General features: G+C 54.4%; 1 protein-coding gene across 7 annotated transcripts in view; it reads right to left on the bottom strand.

Annotated features, from left to right (window-relative positions):
- Nucleotides 1–16512, bottom strand: part of FHAD1 (forkhead associated phosphopeptide binding domain 1) — a 122969-nt gene that overhangs the window by 10488 nt on the left and 95969 nt on the right. For all 7 annotated transcript variants that reach the window (XR_013557706.2, XM_078452363.2, XM_078452362.2 and 4 more), the window contains 9 exons: nucleotides 16118–16202; nucleotides 15482–15588; nucleotides 13498–13657; nucleotides 11054–11186; nucleotides 7569–7695; nucleotides 6789–6913; nucleotides 3338–3427; nucleotides 2684–2904; nucleotides 2035–2200 (listed from right to left, as the gene is read on the bottom strand). Coding sequence is in view for 6 of the 7 variants with exons in the window: in XM_078452363.2 (XP_078308489.2) it covers nucleotides 2035–2200; nucleotides 2684–2904; nucleotides 3338–3427; nucleotides 6789–6913; nucleotides 7569–7695; nucleotides 11054–11186; nucleotides 13498–13657; nucleotides 15482–15588; nucleotides 16118–16202 (1214 nt within the window). In the remaining variant the exon portion in view is untranslated. The remainder of the gene's footprint in view (nucleotides 1–2034; nucleotides 2201–2683; nucleotides 2905–3337; nucleotides 3428–6788; nucleotides 6914–7568; nucleotides 7696–11053; nucleotides 11187–13497; nucleotides 13658–15481; nucleotides 15589–16117; nucleotides 16203–16512) is intronic.

Genomic DNA, 16512 nt, shown 5'->3' on the forward strand with positions numbered 1-16512 from the left:
AGGCTCTGCTTACCAGCTGCTACTGTGTGAGCTTGGGCAAGTCTCTTAACTCTCGGAGGCTCAGTTTCCTCATCTGTAAAACGGGACTCATCATACCAACCAGGCAGAGCTACGAAGGCATGAGTCACCCCGATCAGGGCTGCAAAGCCTGGGTGGAGCCCGGTGCCTGGAGATGGTCACGAGATGGTTATGATAATTTTCCTTGTTTGTCCTATTTTAGTTTAGGCAAGGGTTAAGAAGAAGGGAGAGTCTGGTTTGGAAATGAATGCAGGAGTGAATGGCTACGGGTGAAAACTGCAGAGAAGACAAGAGAACACCTCTGCCAGAGTTTTAAAAAGGCAGGGGGGGCGCCTGGGTGACTCAGTCGGTGGAGCGTCCGACTTCGGCTCAGGTCACGATCTCACGGTTCGTGAATTCGAGCCCCGCGTCGGGCTCTGTGCTGACAGCTCGGAGGCTGGAGCCTGCTTCGGATTCTGTGTCTCCGTCTCTCTCTGCCCCTCTTCCACTCACGCTTTGTCTCTCTCTCTCTCTCTCTCTCTCAAAAATAAATAAGCATAAAAAAAATTAAAAAAAAAAAAGAGAGCCCCTCTGCCGACCACGGGGCAGGCACAGGTCTGCCGGGAGCTTCCGAAGCACCCGTTTGGCTGTGGGTCATGCGCGCCTCACCGTCAGCTGCAACTCTCGCGGGTCTGAGGCGGAGCTTGCCCCAGTGACCCCACGTGCAGGCAGCTGGCCACACGGAGGAGAGTGGCATCTACCCGCCGTGTGCCGGGCCCTGGGCTACCCGCTCTAGAGGGAGCACACGTGTCCCTCGCCGTCTGAAGCCACACGGCCTGTGAGTTCACACCGTGAGAGCCTGGGTGGTGAGGGTACCGGCACTGTGCCCACAACAGCCCTGCAGGGCAGGGGCGGTCAGTTCCCGTTCACCGGTGAGGAAGCGAGGCGCCGAGAGGGGAAAGGATTGGCACGAGGCCACGCAGGGAGGGAGTGGGGGGATCTGAACCCAGGACTAGCCGACTCCTGGGCCGCGTGACAGAGGAGAGGACAGGTTGAGGGGAGGAGGTGGCTTCTTTTGGCTGGATCGCCAGCCTGAGTCTCAGATCTGGGTTTCTCAAGGCAATGCCACGGCCAAGTTCCTGCCAGGAGCCGGAGCTCTCGTCCTCCTGCCCTTCCTCCCGGTTCCCGCAGCCCGGAACGCACGCCCCCCGCCCGTGCCTGTGGTGGGCAGAGTCCAGCTCGCCTTTGCAACTCAGTGCAAAGGTGTCACCCCTTGGGAGACACCCCTGGGATGTTCCGGGCTGGCTGAGTGCCTGCCTCTGGATGACACAGCCTGAGCGCCCTTCAGCCAGAGACTCTATTTTTTAATTTACTTTTTAATGTTTATTCATTTTGAGAGAGAAAGAGTGCGAGTAGGGGAGCGGCAGAGAGAGAGAGGGAGACACAGAATCGGAAGCAGGCTCCAGGCTCTGAGCCGTCAGCCCAGAGCCCGATGCAGGGCTCGAACCTAGAAACGGTGAGTTCGTGCCCTGAGCCAAAGTCAGACGCTTAACCTACTGAGCCACTCAGGTGCCCCAGACAGAGACTTTAAATCATTAAATCAGCCAGCAGTCAGCGCCTTACCTGTTATGCTCTAAAGGATTATGTTCTTCAAGGACACGCATCCATCTGTCCCCATCCATCCATCCATCCATCCATCCATCCAATATTTCCTATGTCAACTATGTGCTGAGCACTCAGAGTAGTGAACCCACATCTTTATTCACAGGGAGCTTTTTCATCTATGTATCCCTACCACCTGGGAGAACCATAAAAATACAAACAATAGCCACTGGTTAGGAAGACACGGATACGCTAGATTAGGAGTTTCAGAGAGGTTAAGGAACCCGCCTGAGGTCACACAGCAAGTGGCAGAGCCAGGGTGTAAACCCGGGTGTGTCTGACGCCCCACGGGCCACCCCGGGCGCTCGCTTTGCCATTTCCAAAGGGAGCCGGGGGGCGGCCTCAGAGCTTGCGCTCCCCGCCAGGCCCTCTCACCTTCTGCTGCCTGACGGCCCTGTTGAACCTCTTCTCCTGGTACAGCTGGAGCTCCATGCGCTGCAGGGCCTCCTTCAACAGGGCCTTCTCTTCGGCCTCTTTGTAGATGTTGTCCTCCAGCTTGGCCACCTGTGACTGGTACGTCTGCACGGATACTTTGCTCTGCCTGAGCGGACGGGAGAGACACGGTCTCTTTCTCCCGCATCTTTCTCCTTCGCCACCGGTGTCCCCACCTGGGAGAATCTCAGAATACTTCCCCAGGTGGCTAACTCGGTGGCTTCGTCACCAGCGGATTTGGGGCGCACGGGGCAGGACAGATACCTCATCAGCGGCCTACGCGCTACCAGCCCCCCGTTTCCCAGAGAGGGTAGGGGAGCGGCGGCCGCTGAAACAGGGCGGGGCCTTGGGAAGCACACAAGGCGAACCCCGAGTCAGAATTCGTACGAGGCGCCTCTCGCCCGTGGCGAGAGAGGGCAGGATGAACCCTGAGCCCCTCGACCGCTGCTTTCTCGCAGACAGACTCGCTTCTGTCAGGCCCCAGGCCCCCTCCCCCGGGGCCTCTGCCTGTCCCGGACCTGCGTCTGCCGCTGCCCGAGGTTCAGCCGCGAGAACGGACACCCGGCCCTTTCTGCGGGGACACGGGCGGTACCTGAGCTGTTCTATGTCTTTCTCGTAGCCTCTCAAAAGCTCCTCTTTTCTCTCCAGCCGGCTCTTGAGTTGGGTGATCTTATCGAACACCAGATCGAGGTCCCTCTGTCGGAGCTGGTTGACTCTCTCTCTCTCTTTGGGGGAGAGGTACTTCATGGATATGTGACCTGACATGTCCTTGATGTTCATCAGGCTCCCGAGTGTTTTGCTCATGTCCATGTACTACGAGGAAAGCGTTTGGCAGTTAAGGGGCCTGGCGCGAGGCCGCCGGAGGCCACTTTGAGGAGGCAAGCGTCTAATTTTGTTTTGTTCACTTTCTGCAATTGCAGAGAACAAGCCCGTGCTTGGAAGCGAATCCAACGGGGCTGTTAGTGCGACTTTCATTTCCTCCATATCCATGGACGCTGTGCCTTTTGGAGAACCAGGGGGAAGAGTGACAACAGACCTAAACATTCATGCCAACTACCCAGTTTTTCAAGGGATTGCAAAGTCTGAGCCACGCTGGGACAGTAGATGGTCCTGCAGAGCTTTTGTAACAACTGAATACGCACGCGAGGCTGGTGTTTAGTTACCCTATCCGGTGGTTACCAGTGACTGCAGGGGACCCCACGTTTGGACGGGGCGGGGGGGGGGGGACCACGCTGGATGCACATACCAACTTTTCACTGAGATCTAAAGCCTCAACCACATCCATCTTCCCTGACTTGATGTCCGGGACGGCTGAGTTGACAGGGCCGTTCTGAGGCTGGGGGGAAAAGAAAAGAAAAAAAGAAGTAAAAACTCTCTCTCGGCGTTCCATCGTGAACGTCTACATCCTGGAGGTAACACCCTGTGGTTCCCGAAGAATGACTTTAAGAGAGTGGATTTGCATGTCGGTTCCTGACCATCCAGTCCGAGTCCTCTGTCGACTGTGCTGCTACCCTTCAGACTGTGACTCTCTTTGTTTTTTTTTTAATTTTTTTTTTCAACATTTTTTATTTATTTTTGGGACAGAGAGAGACAGAGCATGAACGGGGGAGGGCCAGAGAGAGAGGGAGACACAGAATCGGAAACAGGCTCCAGGCTCCGAGCCATCAGCCCAGAGCCTGACGCGGGGCTCGAACTCACGGACCGCGAGATCGTGACCTGGCTGAAGTCGGACGCTTAACCGACTGCGCCACCCAGGCGCCCCTGACTGTGACTCTCTTTGAAATGACACATCGCTTGCCTTGTTCTCTGGTTACTGCCTGTCTTCCCTTCGGACCAGTGGTTCTCAACCGAGGGGGTTTTGTCCACCCTCTCCTGCGTGCCCCAGGACCTTTGACAATGCCTGGACACGTTTTTAGCCGTCGCAACGAGAGATGGGGAGTACTAATGGCACGCGGGGGGTCGAGGGCAAGGATGCTGCTAAACACCCCACGGTACGTAGAACGGCCTCTGCCACAAAGAATTACCCGGCCCAAGATACCAGTCGTGTTCCGGTCGGGAAACCCCGGTCTGGATGGCGAGCTTCCTTGCTTTTGCTCGCTGTTCCATTTCTCGTGCCCAGCATGGCACCTGGCACAGAATGGCACCCGGTGGGCATGCTTGTTGAATCAGTGAGACTCCTTTTATTAAAGGAGTCTCCTTTTCAGGCAGCAGAGACGATACCCTCACCCAATTTAGCCAAACCCTCCCCCAGTGCTGGAACCTGGTGGGCGGCCATCACTTTAGGCCCACGCTGTTTAGAAACAGTGCTGAACGGTGTTTGCAGCTGTGCCCTAAGACCCTATCAGCCAGCTGGCTGCTGAAAGTCCCTACGGACCGCACGGAAAAGCCACCGGCCAGATCGGGGAGCCTAACGGACCACAAATAACTGTCATAAATCTCCCCCCAAAGCAGATTGGGTTAAGTGCTCGCCGTGAGCATCTCTTGGCCCGCACCATTTGCTGGCACGATACTGTAAACGCCTGAGATTAAAAGGAAGCCCAGCTACAAAAACGGAAAGCTCAGAAAGTGACTGGGATAGAAAAGCGTGGACTCTTTGTCTCCACGTCTATAGAGAGGAGCGTAAAAGAGGGGACTTGATGACAGTCAACCGGGCACACCTGCCGCAAGACAGTGTGAAGCGTCACTGAGCGTGCCCGGCTCTGGGCGCTGGCCTCTGCACCCCTCTTCCGGTTCCCTTCTTTCCCGATGGAGGGTCACCTAAGGCAGAGTCTGGTCTACAAGGTTCAATCACACAGTCCCCTTGTCCTGGTCTGCCGACTAGCAGAGGGCTAGGGACGGGCTGCCACAGACACAGTCCTGGCCCCGTCAGTCATTATGCTGTGACCTTGGGTGACGTACCTGATCGCCCGAAGTCTTGACTTTTCCTGTCTGTAAAATAGTAACTCCAACACAAGGCCGCTGGGAGGGGTGATTGACAAATGAGAGTTTAGCTCAGTGCCCAGCACCCAGGAGGCACTTCACAGATGTCAGCCAGCCTTCCTCCAGCTCCTTCTTTTAATTTTCATTATTGCCAAGCTTGGGGGATTGGGGTCTTCTGAGAGGGTGTGTGTGGGGGGGGCGGTTCCTGTTCTGTGGTGTTGGTGGTTGGAGAGGGTCAGGGCTAAGGCGAAAGTAAATCTTGGAAGCAGGTTAGGATATGTTCTTAGCTGAGTTTGCCTTTTTCTGGAGACTGTCCCTCCCCTTCCAACCTCAGACAGTGGGGGTTTATTCAGAAAGCCAACACATTTTTGAAGACTCACATTCCTAGCGAGTGTCTAGAAAAATTGCACAGGGGAATATTGTACAGATAGGATGATTTTGTTCTTTTCTTTTCTTTCTTTCTTTTCTTTCTTTCTTTCTTTCTTTCCTTCCTCCCTCTTTCTTTCTTTCTTTCTTTCTCTCTCTCTCTCTCTCTCTCTCTCTTTCTTTCTTTTTAGTAGACTTCGTGCGCAGCACAGAGCCCAATGTGGGGCTTTTATTCACGACCCTGAGATCAAGACCTGAGCCAAGGTCAAGAGTCAGATGCTCAGCCAACTAAACCACCAGGCACCCTGTTATTTCTTCTACAAGCCTGTGCGTGGTTTAGATCCAGCTGTGGCGGGGCGCCTGGGTGACTCAGTCGGTTGAGCGGCCGACTTTGGCGCAGGTCATGATCTCGCCGTCTGTGAGTTCGAGCCCCGCGTCGGGCTCTGTGCTGGCAGCTCAGAGCCTGGAGCTTGCTTCCGATTCTGTGTGTGTCTCTCTGCCCCTCCCCTGCTTGCTCTCTGCCCCTGTCCCTGTCTCTGTCTCTCTCTCAAAAATGATAAACGTTAAAAAAAGAAAAATTTAGATCCCGCTGTGGCAGCAAGCTGAGCCCAGGGGATCCCGTGAGTGACGCCGACCTGAGCTGTCCACCATCACGTGTCAGACACCCACCAGACATCCATTTAGGGTATAGGGCACCTTCACCATAACAATCGAATCACTTCTGAAAATCCTAGCAAATAAAACTATTTCCCTTAAGGAAGGGAGGTTTTCTTGAGTGACGCTATTTAAATACCTCGAAACCGTCATTCACAGCTACAATTTATTAAGTGTTTGCTCTGAGCTAGGTGGCGGGGCTAAGCACTTACCACCGCCACCTCTAAATCTTGGTCATTTCCCAGCTGGGGAAGGGAGTCCCAGAAAGGCTGAGCCCGCCCAAGGCCACACGGCTCACAGGGCTGGGATTCTGACACAGGCCCCTCTGATTCTAGAACCTGTGCCTCTTAATCAGCCCTCCTGCTACCCTTTGCATGTTCATGTTCTTCAGTTCGCCACGAAAAGCACACTTGAGGCAAACTCACGGCGTAACGTTAAGAATTAGCCTGTTGAGTTATCTTCTGCGGAATGGAACACGTAACGTGAAAAGGAGGGCCCGCCAGCAATCGCCCTGGCCCAGTGTCAGTGCAAGGGTTTTACCACGCTGGCCACAAACGGAAAGCAACCTCTCTGTTCAGACACGGGGTCACCGCTATGGCAAAGCCACCGAGGGGTCGGCACAGACGCTGGCCTACCAGGGAGGGCCGGCCCTGAACCTCTGACGCTCACGGCCGTGCCAGAGGGCACGGCTGGTGTCTGCCCTCAGGCCCACGCACTCCACGTCTCAGTCACCGCGGGGACAAACTTTCTTTGGTTACCGCTCTGATCTTTATTCTTGAGAAAGCTGGCCCGTCAGGTTTTGCGTCCGATGTCTTCTGGACATTTGTTTCCATTCTGACAGCCTTTAAGTCTAGAAATGATTCATTCGGGTGGTCCTTATGATCTATAAAACAAGTAAGTGAGAGTCAAAAGAAAGGGTCGGGAAGAAGTTATTGCACGTAATAATCACAGCTGCTCTTTACGGGACCCTTACCGTAGGCCGCTGCTGATCTCCAGCCCCCTCCCTCGGCAGGTGAGAAATAGGCCTAGACAGGTAGGTGGCTTGTCCAAGGTCACACAGCTAGGAGGAGGCTGCGGCCTCGCAGGTGTCAGTGCCAAGGCACAGAGGGTGAACTTTCAGCTACAGGAGCAAGGACGGAACTTGAACCCTGGCCTCTGGGTCCTAGCTCAGCGCTTCCCCCAGCAGCGTCTTGAGAATGCCATCCCCTCTAAACAGGGTGTTCTAGGAGGTTCCCCAAGGCTGATCCTTGCAGTGTTAGTCTATGGCCAAGTTCCCGCCGGGCCACAGCGAAATGAGAAAAAGGAGGACACTGTAGTGACTTTTCCATGAAATCCTATTTATTTAAATACCAAGCCTTGCCCTTGACTCTGAGACCACGCCTGCCATCATTCCTTGTATCACTACGTCCTTTCGGTCATGAAGTGATGGGGATAGGAGACAGTGGTCCTGGCCGATTGTCGGCGCCCAGAGTGATCCCTAGAGTCTGGGGCTCAGGACTGTGAGCTGGGAGAGGGAGACCAGCAGGGAGGGAACTTACTTGCTGAGGACGCCTTCTCCAGCTCCTTAATCCGTGCGCGCAGTTCAGACAAGGCTTTTTTCTGACGCTGAATGACTTCCTCATGTCGGGACCCTTTGCACTTGGCCCCTAGATCACTGAAGGATTCCTGCGGCCAGAATGGTTCAGACAGCAGCGTTATCAGGGGTCAGAATTCCTCCCTTATATTCCAAGAAACACGTACAATTCATGGCTAGCAGGGACCCTGTCACTTAGTACCTTGGAAGCTACTATAAGGGGCTTTGGCACAGAAGGGATTTAAAATTTTCATTTCAAATATAAAGTCACATCTAGGAAGATTTTCAACTTTCTTACCTACTTAGCATATCTATAAATAAAACCCCCCTCTATGTTCCCTCCCCACATTTTATATTTTATTCTAATATTCTGTTAAGCCTGGGTTTCTATTTGTTGTCATTTTGGATCTTGTTTCAGAATAATCCCATCAAATTCTGCTGCAGGAGGGGCATTTTTTGGATGAGAACACATGATATTTTCTTCTTGACTGGTAATAAGGATGATTGTCCAATATTTGCTGGGGGTGGGGGGAGTTTGACTGGCTCATGGTTGGTCTGGAGAAAGGAAAACCTTTCTCTGAGCCTTCTGGAGCCTCTACTGTCCAACACAGGTCTCTTGCGACGAGGGGAATGTTCCATATTTGCACCACCCAATATGGTAGCCACCAGGCACAGAGCTAGAGTAGGGCTGATGAAGGGCATAGACAAGGAGAGGTCTTCTCTATCTTTAAAAAAAATTTTTTTTAAACGTTTATTCATTTTTGAGAGAGAGAGCAAGAGAAAGACAGAAAGCATAAGCAGGGGAGGGGAAGAGAGAGAGGGAGACACAGAGTCCAAATCAGGCTCCGGGCTCCGAGCTGTCAGCACAGAGCCCGACACGGGGCTCGAACTCGCGAACTGTTGAGGTCATGACCTGAGCCGATGTCAGACACTCAAGCGACTGAGCCACCCAGGCGCCCCTTGGTCTTCTCTATCTTTTAAGGGTCATATCTACCTTTCAGATTCGGAAGAATCCGAGGTTCCGTCTTTCAGAGGAAGTCACATATACACAACATTTGCATACAGTTTCTGGAGGTTCCGGGACCCCCCTGAAGCCCCCGTGTCACACGGGCTCCGTGCGAACAAAGTCCTGTCTCCAGTGGTGTTCCCAGAGTCCAGCACCGTGCCCCAGCTTAGTAGACGCGCAATAGTTACGGAGACTGAATGGACCAAGGTCAGAAACAGGAGTAGGAAGGAGCCTGTCCTGGCTTTCTGGCTGGGACCAGGCTCACCAGCAAAAAAGAAGGGGGTGCTCCACCCGCCTGCACTTAGTAGGACCTCACTTGACCTGGATACTGTCCTCAGCCTCCTTATAGACTGCATGGCTGGTCCACTCTTCCTAGGTTGGTTCTATACTAGCCTTGCTGTATTTGAGGGTGTATGTCGGCCAGGAGTAAACACCTGAAATGTCGTGTGTGTGTGTGTGTGTGTGTGTGTGTGTGTGTGTGTGTGATGTGTGTGCACACGTGCAGGGGTGCAGAGAGGAGAGCAGGGGCTACTGACCTGGGGGTTGGGGCAGCCACAGCAGCGAGGCTGGGTGACAGCTTTTATTCTGTCTGAAGAGTATGTCTGAGCCCGATGTGACCCTTACTCATGGCTCTTCTGGGAATTTGTTTATTTAGAGAAGATGAAGATTCTTTCTCATACAACTCTTACGCCCTCTGACCCACTCTGGCTTAGAAAGCAGGAAGTAGCCCGAGTTTGGAAAGCCATTCTGAGGAGGAACAAATACTTTTTCCCTTTTATCTTGCAGCCTCCCCGCCCCCGCCCCGCCCATCCTCTTCCGTGAATCCCCCCACAGAAGAGAAATTACTAATTTCGGCATCAGGTCAGCCACCCATTCTGGCAAACTCGTGCAGAGCCTGAGGGGGTCTGGTGCGAACAGGAACCCTGTGCGCCTTCCTCTGTGCCCAGCGCTGGGCCTGGCATACAGCAGACGTTCAGTAGGTGCCGGAAAAGCGAACGAATATGGGCTGCGTCCCGCACTAAGAGCCTGGGATTCCAACGGGTCGGAGACGGGAGTGAGACCCGCTCCCCGCCCCACCGAGGCTTTTAACTTCTGTTAAAGTGCGCTGGACAGTGACGGTGACAAGGACAGCTGGCCGGGCCGCCGAGCCCTTTCGTTCGAGCTGCGTGCGGTCCTGGCTCACTGCTGTTTGGCAGGGGGATGGCATCTTTGAGGAAGCAGGGAGGCAAGCTGACACATTTGGCCCCGTTTCCGAGTGAAAATCCAAAGCCCATTGCCAGAGCGCCCTGTTCTCTAGTTTCCTAAAGCAAAGGGGAAAAGGATGCCTCCCGGACTCCAGGAAACCCGAGGCCTCGAGGAACCACTGCAGCCCGTGGTCAGCCTTCCACGGACTGTGGGAGGCACCACGGCCCCCGCCACGGGGGCAGAATGTGAGTGCCACCTGCGGGGGCCGCGTGGCACGGGCTGCTCTCACTCAAAGACACGCGCCCTCCCGGGCCGGCGGGGGGCTGTGCAGCCGGGGCTCCCAGGCAGGCACCCCCAGAGAAGTCACCGAGAGACAGGCCTGGAGCGTCAGTGGTGTGGCTCTCTGGGAGGGCAGTTTGGCCCCTACCCAGCATGGTTCAGGACGCCCTCCGGACCCAGCACTTTCACATCCGGGAATCTGTTCTGCATACATACCTACAAGGACATCAACTACAGCAACGTGTGGAAGTAGAAATAACGTATAAATGTCCACCAACAGGGGACAGGGCTGGATAAAAGGGACACCGTGGAATTCTATGCCCTCATTTAAAAGAACAAAGCAGGTTTTTAAATACTTACTAGAGAAGGTGGCCTTTATATTGTGTTCGGTGGGGAAAAAAACAAGTTGCAGAATGAATAAATAAATATATATATATATATATATATATATATATATATATATATGACTTAATACCATCATTCTGCAAGCAGATTATATAAACATGTATGTATAGGTTGTGTGTGCTTATGTGCATAAATCAAATTTGTTTCTTTATGACCCCGTGGGGTGGTGGCTGTCCTAACTCCTGCTTCCCAGACAAGGGGGACGGCACATGTAACCTCCCTGGGGTCAGCATTTCCGAGTGAAGGAGTCCCACTCAGGGATGAAACCCGGGCAGCCTGGATGTGAGCCTGGCCTTCGAGCACCGCACGACCACGCCTGTCTGGAGGGTAGGGCAGTCTCTGTGAGGCAAAGGGCTGAGGACACAACGTGACGAATAGCATGCGACTGGCAGCGGTGACCTCCAGTGACTGGGGGGTTGGAGGGCCGGACGGCCGCTTTTCACTTTGAAAGTTTCACAGAAGCAAGTGCCTACATTTGGAACTCGGAATGAAAATATTATCAGAAGCGAAGACAGCCGCCACTGGGCTCCCGTGTAGCACGTCCTGCTGGCCGCCCGCGACCGGACGGCACTCACCTCCTGACTGCTCGAGAAAATGTCAGTGTGGACGGGTTCCATCTGCACCGAGATGTCACACATCTGGGTCATGTTCTTGGGCTTCTGATCCTTTTCCTTGTGCAGCTGGACTCGGTGTTTCTCTTGAGAGGCCCTAGGGCAGAGAAGATTAGTCCCAGGACAGCAGGATGGCTGGCAGCATGAGGTTCCGGAAGCCACGAGTGACCTTTGTAGCCTCCGGCAGAACGGGAAAAGGAACTCTGTGTTTACAGGTGACCGAAACCCCCAGGCCTTCAAGTCTCCTGCCAGCAGGTTTCTAGTTTTTAGTTTCAGGGGACTTCAAAAGTCGTGGTCAGGACAGTAGGCACCTGTCCACCCTTGTTTCCCATATACTAGGTCCGTGGGATACCTGCTGTGGCATTCACTGGGGACATGCACTCCCTGTCTGCCGTTTCTAACACTTTTATGTGTTAACCCTTCTGTTTCACGTAGAGTCCCACGAGCCGGAGACTCTCCTTGTCCCATTTTACAGACAAGGAAACAGACACACAGCAATTTGCCGACGATCGTGAAACTTGTAAGTGAAGGAGGCTGGCTTTGAAGCCGGGCAGCCTGGGTCTGGAACCTGTTCTTTCAGCCACTGGGTGAACCTGCCTTGGCTATGAGCCATGAGGCATATAGAGCTACAGGGTTTTTCACGAGATGTGGATTTTACTCAACCTTTCTTGGAGAAAACATTACTCTCAGGTCAAAATAAGGATACGTTACGGATGAAAATGCAAACTCACACGTATTTTTACGGATGAAAATGCAAACTCACATGGACTAACCCATGGGGGACAATGAAATTTCACATTTATTTTAAGCTAACCTCTGGTACCTCAGTTTATACATTTGTTCAATTGATATTCATTAAGTTCCCTATGTGCCGGGCACTATGCGAATGCTGGGGAGTCAACAGCAGGCAAGATCTGTATCAGGGACCTCGTGGGGAAGGCGGACAATTAAACAGTCAATAGTAGCATAGCTATGTGAGAAGTGCTAGGCTGGATGGAGTTCATCCCAGCCCAGGGTCCCAGGGGATGAGGGACCCCAGGGAGAGGAGGAGCCCTTGGCTACGTTTGGTGGGGGTGAGTGACAGAGGGCTTCCTGGAGGAAGTGGCATTTAAGCAGAGACCTATCACTAGAATATGGGGCAGGGATGTTTGATGAGCATAGAACTAAGCAAAACCTTCCTTTACATGATAAGGCTGCGAAGCATGAAATACATGTCACCCATTCATCCACCCACCCACCCACCCAACTACCCACCCATCCATCCATTCATCCATCCTTCATCCATCCATCCATCCATCCACCCACCCACCCAACTACCCATCCATCCATCCATCCTTCATCCATTCATCCAGCCAGCCACCCAGCCATCCTTCATCCATCTAACCATCCATCCACCCACCCAACTACCCATCCATCCATCCATCCATCCTTCATCCATCCACCCACCCACCCATCCACCTACCCATCCACCCATCCATCCATCCACCCACCCAACTACCCATCCATCCATCCATCCATCCATCCATCCTTCATCCATTCATCCAGCCAGCCACCCAGCCATCCTTCATCCATCTAACCATCCATCCACCCACCCAACTACCCATCCATCCATCCATCCATCCTTCATCCATCCACCCACCCACCCATCCACCTACCCATCCACCCATCCATCCATCCACCCAACCAACTACCCATCCACTCATCCATCCATCCATCCATCCACCCACCCAACCAACTACCCATCCATCCATCCATCCATCCATCCTTCATCCATTCATCCAGCCAGCCACCCAGCCATCCTTCATCCATCCACCCACCCACCCATCCATCCATCCATCCATCCATCCACCCACCCAACCAACTACCCATCCATCCATCCATCCATCCATCATCCATTCATCCAGCCAGCCACCCAGCCATCCTTCATCCATCTATCCATCCATCCACCCACCCAACTACCCATCCATCCATCCATCCATCCATCATCCATCCACCCACCCATCCATCCATCCATCCATCCACCCACCCACCCACCCAACCAACTACCCATCCATTCATCCATCCATCCATCCATCCATCCACCCACCCAACCAACTACCCATCCATCCATCCATCCATCCATCCATCCATCCATCATCCATTCATCCAGCCAGCCACCCAGCCATCCTTCATCCATCTATCCATCCATCCACCCACCCAACTACCCATCCATCCATCCATCCATCCATCCATCCTTCATCCATCCATCCATCCATCCATCCATCCATCCTTCATCCATTCATCCATCCATCCATCCTTTATCCATCCATCCATCTCTCCAGGATTTACTGTGTACCCTCTCTGTGAGAGGCTCCCTGGGCACTTGGGTGTGTCTGGGCTCCCCACCCCATGAGGACCTTCCCACACACCTGAGTGCCTCCTTGAGGACCTCTAGCTCCCTGTCCTTCTTTTCCACCAGGCCAGTCAGCTGCCCCATCTTTTCCTTGAGCGCTTTGAGTTCGTTGCTTTGCTGCTGGACCAGGGCCACGTTCCGCTCCAGTTCCATCTTCTGCTTTTCACTAAGCTCCCCTGGGAGAAACAGGAAAGCTGGGGAGGGGGTGTCCTGCCTCAGGTCTCCGCCAGGGCCACAGCAGCTCTTCCAGGCCTACAAGAACCACGAGGCAGGCCTACCCTCCAGGAATTCTCCCGGAAGTGTGTGTGTGTGGTGGGCAGGGGCGTTAGGAATGGCCAGGGTCTGCTTGCACCTTAGCAAACTACAGCAAAGTACAGCCCCAGGTTCCAGAAGCTGTCAGGGCCCCGCCTCTGTGCTTCTGGCATTTTGAGCTCCCTGGCCGACCTCCAGCTGCCTGCCTCTGCACCTGTTTGCCTAAGGGCGTTCGTGTTAAGGACTCTGGAGTCTGCTCTCCTGTGTCTGCCAGGTACCAGCCGAGGCAGGTGAGACTGGCTTCCTCCCGCTCAGGCGGGCAGCCTGGCGGCTGATTTGTACCCTGCTCCCCGGCGTCCTTCCCCCGCAGGGCTCAACCCCAGCTGCCCTCTCTGCCCTTGACTGACAGCACAGCTGTTATTCCCGTCCCTGTCCCGCTTCTCTGGCACCTCCACCACTGCCTCCCCCTGGGATCGCCTCTCAAATACACCACCTGCCTCGGAATTCTCGAATTCTGGCCTCAGGGTCAGCCTCTGGGAAAATCCAAACTGAGACACTCGCATGGCCTCAGATTTTCATGGTAACCCGACAGGTTGGTTACCAGGAACCCCCCCACTTCACAGATGCACCAACTGAGGCTCAGAGAGGTAGAGTGACTTGCCTAAACAACTCATGGGACTAGTAAATAGCAGACCCAGAACCGGGTCCAATGTCTCCTGATTCTAGAGCTGGACTCGGCGGCCTCTCTACTACACGTTCTCAGACCTCAGCATGAACGAAAATCACGCTTTGAAAAAGTCAGCCGTAAACGCCTTGGGAGCATTAACCGTTACAGCCGCAGGGAGCAAATGCCACTGAAGGTTTTGGGGTGCACGGGGTTTGAGGTGGGGACAAGAGGAGTGTTCCCTAAACCTGGTTTTATCTCCTGACAGCCTGCCTGTGCCTTTCGGCCTCACGGAGGCTGGAGCTGGGAAGGAGGAGAAGGGCTACGAAGAAGAAGCCGGGAGAGGCCGAAATAAAAGAACGGGGGTGGGGGTGGGGCGAGAAGAGCCAAGCCGGAATGTTCAGCCAGACTTGCTCGCGCCCTTTTGTCCCTCCCCAGTGTAAGGGGCCCCTGCCGTCCGGCCAACTCCAGGAAGCAGGTGTGATGTAGGTGATTTGGCATCAGAGGCAGGGGAGGTGTGGAGAGATTACCCTGCTCTAGGTCCCAGAGCTGGGGAGGGCTAGGGTTTGTGCGGGCCCACGACTCCCTCCCTCCCAGCCTTTGCCTCCAGAGACAAATCCTCTTAGGTAAAAGGAGATTTTCCCCTCCCCCAAAGAAGCTGCATCTCAAGGCGGAGAAGATAAGGCAAAGTGGCCCCTGATAAGGCACGTGTCTTGCTGACTGAGGTACAAACGCTGTGACCGCCCAGGAAAGCAGGTCACTGGGATTTAAAAATGCGGTTTAAACGTTTATTTTATTTTTGAGAGGGAGAGAAAGAGAGCGAGCGAGCCTTGGTGGGGGGGGGGGGGGGCAGAGAGAGAGGGAGACACAGAATCCGAAGCGGGCTCCAGGCTCCGAGCTGTCAGCCCAGAGCCCGAGGCGGGGCTCGAACTCACAAACCGTGAGATCGTGACCTGAGCTGACAATCAGGAGCTGGATGCTCAACCGACTGAGCCACCCAGGCGCCCCCAACCTTTCCAGCTCTTAAGCCTGTTCTTTCTCCAAGCGGGTCGGGAAGTCAAGAGACACAGGCCATCATACAAACCTCTCAAGTCTGACATTCGGTTGTGGGCTTCCGTGAGGTTTTTCCTTAACCTCATGATGACCTCCTGCTGAGACAGGATTTCCTTCTGAGCGGCCAGTAGATCCCCTCTGAAATGCACAAGAAACGGCCACGTCAGCTCACCTCAGGCTCGCTGGCACCCCCAGGGCCTGGACCCGGACGGGGCCAAGTAGAAACGCAAAGTGACCCTCCATCAGTGGCGTCCACGGGACACCAGTCCCAGCAAAAGGGATAAGCGCGTTCTTTACACATCCTCAGAACAAAAACTGAATGCGATGCAAACACACACACGGCGAGAGAACAGAGCATCCCCTCTGGATTTGGGCTGAGGCTGAGATGTGACAAGTGTCTCCTTCTTTCACAGACGAGGAAGCTAAGGTACAGTAAGGTGACATGACTGGGGGCCCAGGGCCCCACAACTGGAAGGGGTTGTATTTCGGGATCCGGGCATAGATCCGCCCAGATCTTTCCATGCCACCATCCTGACTTGCGAAAGGAACTGAGAAATTCAGGTAACAGCAGGAAGGCCCCGGACCCTGCTCCTTTTCTCAGGCTCTGAGGACATGGCCAGAAGCAGGGGTCTCCGGCCTCGTGTGCACACGCCCCTCAGGTACTCACATCAAGGTGTCACCCACTTCGTCTTTGACACTGGTCTCCGTCGGAGGCACCGCCGGGGGCTCTTGCTGCATCACCTCCTCCTGGGCTGAATCAGGGGGACACGCGAGGGTCATCGCTGTCCTCAAACACCTGCGTCCTTTCCAGCTTAGCAACCCTCCCCACCCCGCCGCCCTCTCTGCCTAAAAAGCCCCACGTGTGTTCTGTGGTGCCGGCTGGCTCCCACCCACCGGCCACGTATGTGCGCACGAAATCTTCCCGGCTACTCATTTTCAGATGGGAAAATGGGCACAGGAGTGACAGGACCTGCCGGCGGCCACTCGGCTAAGCCGGTGACAGCCAGAGCCTGAAGCCCTGGGCCGCACCTCCCCCCTATCCCTCCTCTCCTCCCAGACAGG

The sequence above is a fragment of the Panthera onca genome, chromosome C1 (genome assembly GCF_046562875.1).
Source record: "Panthera onca isolate mPanOnc1 chromosome C1, mPanOnc1 haplotype 2, whole genome shotgun sequence".
Lineage (NCBI taxonomy): Eukaryota > Metazoa > Chordata > Mammalia > Carnivora > Felidae > Panthera > Panthera onca.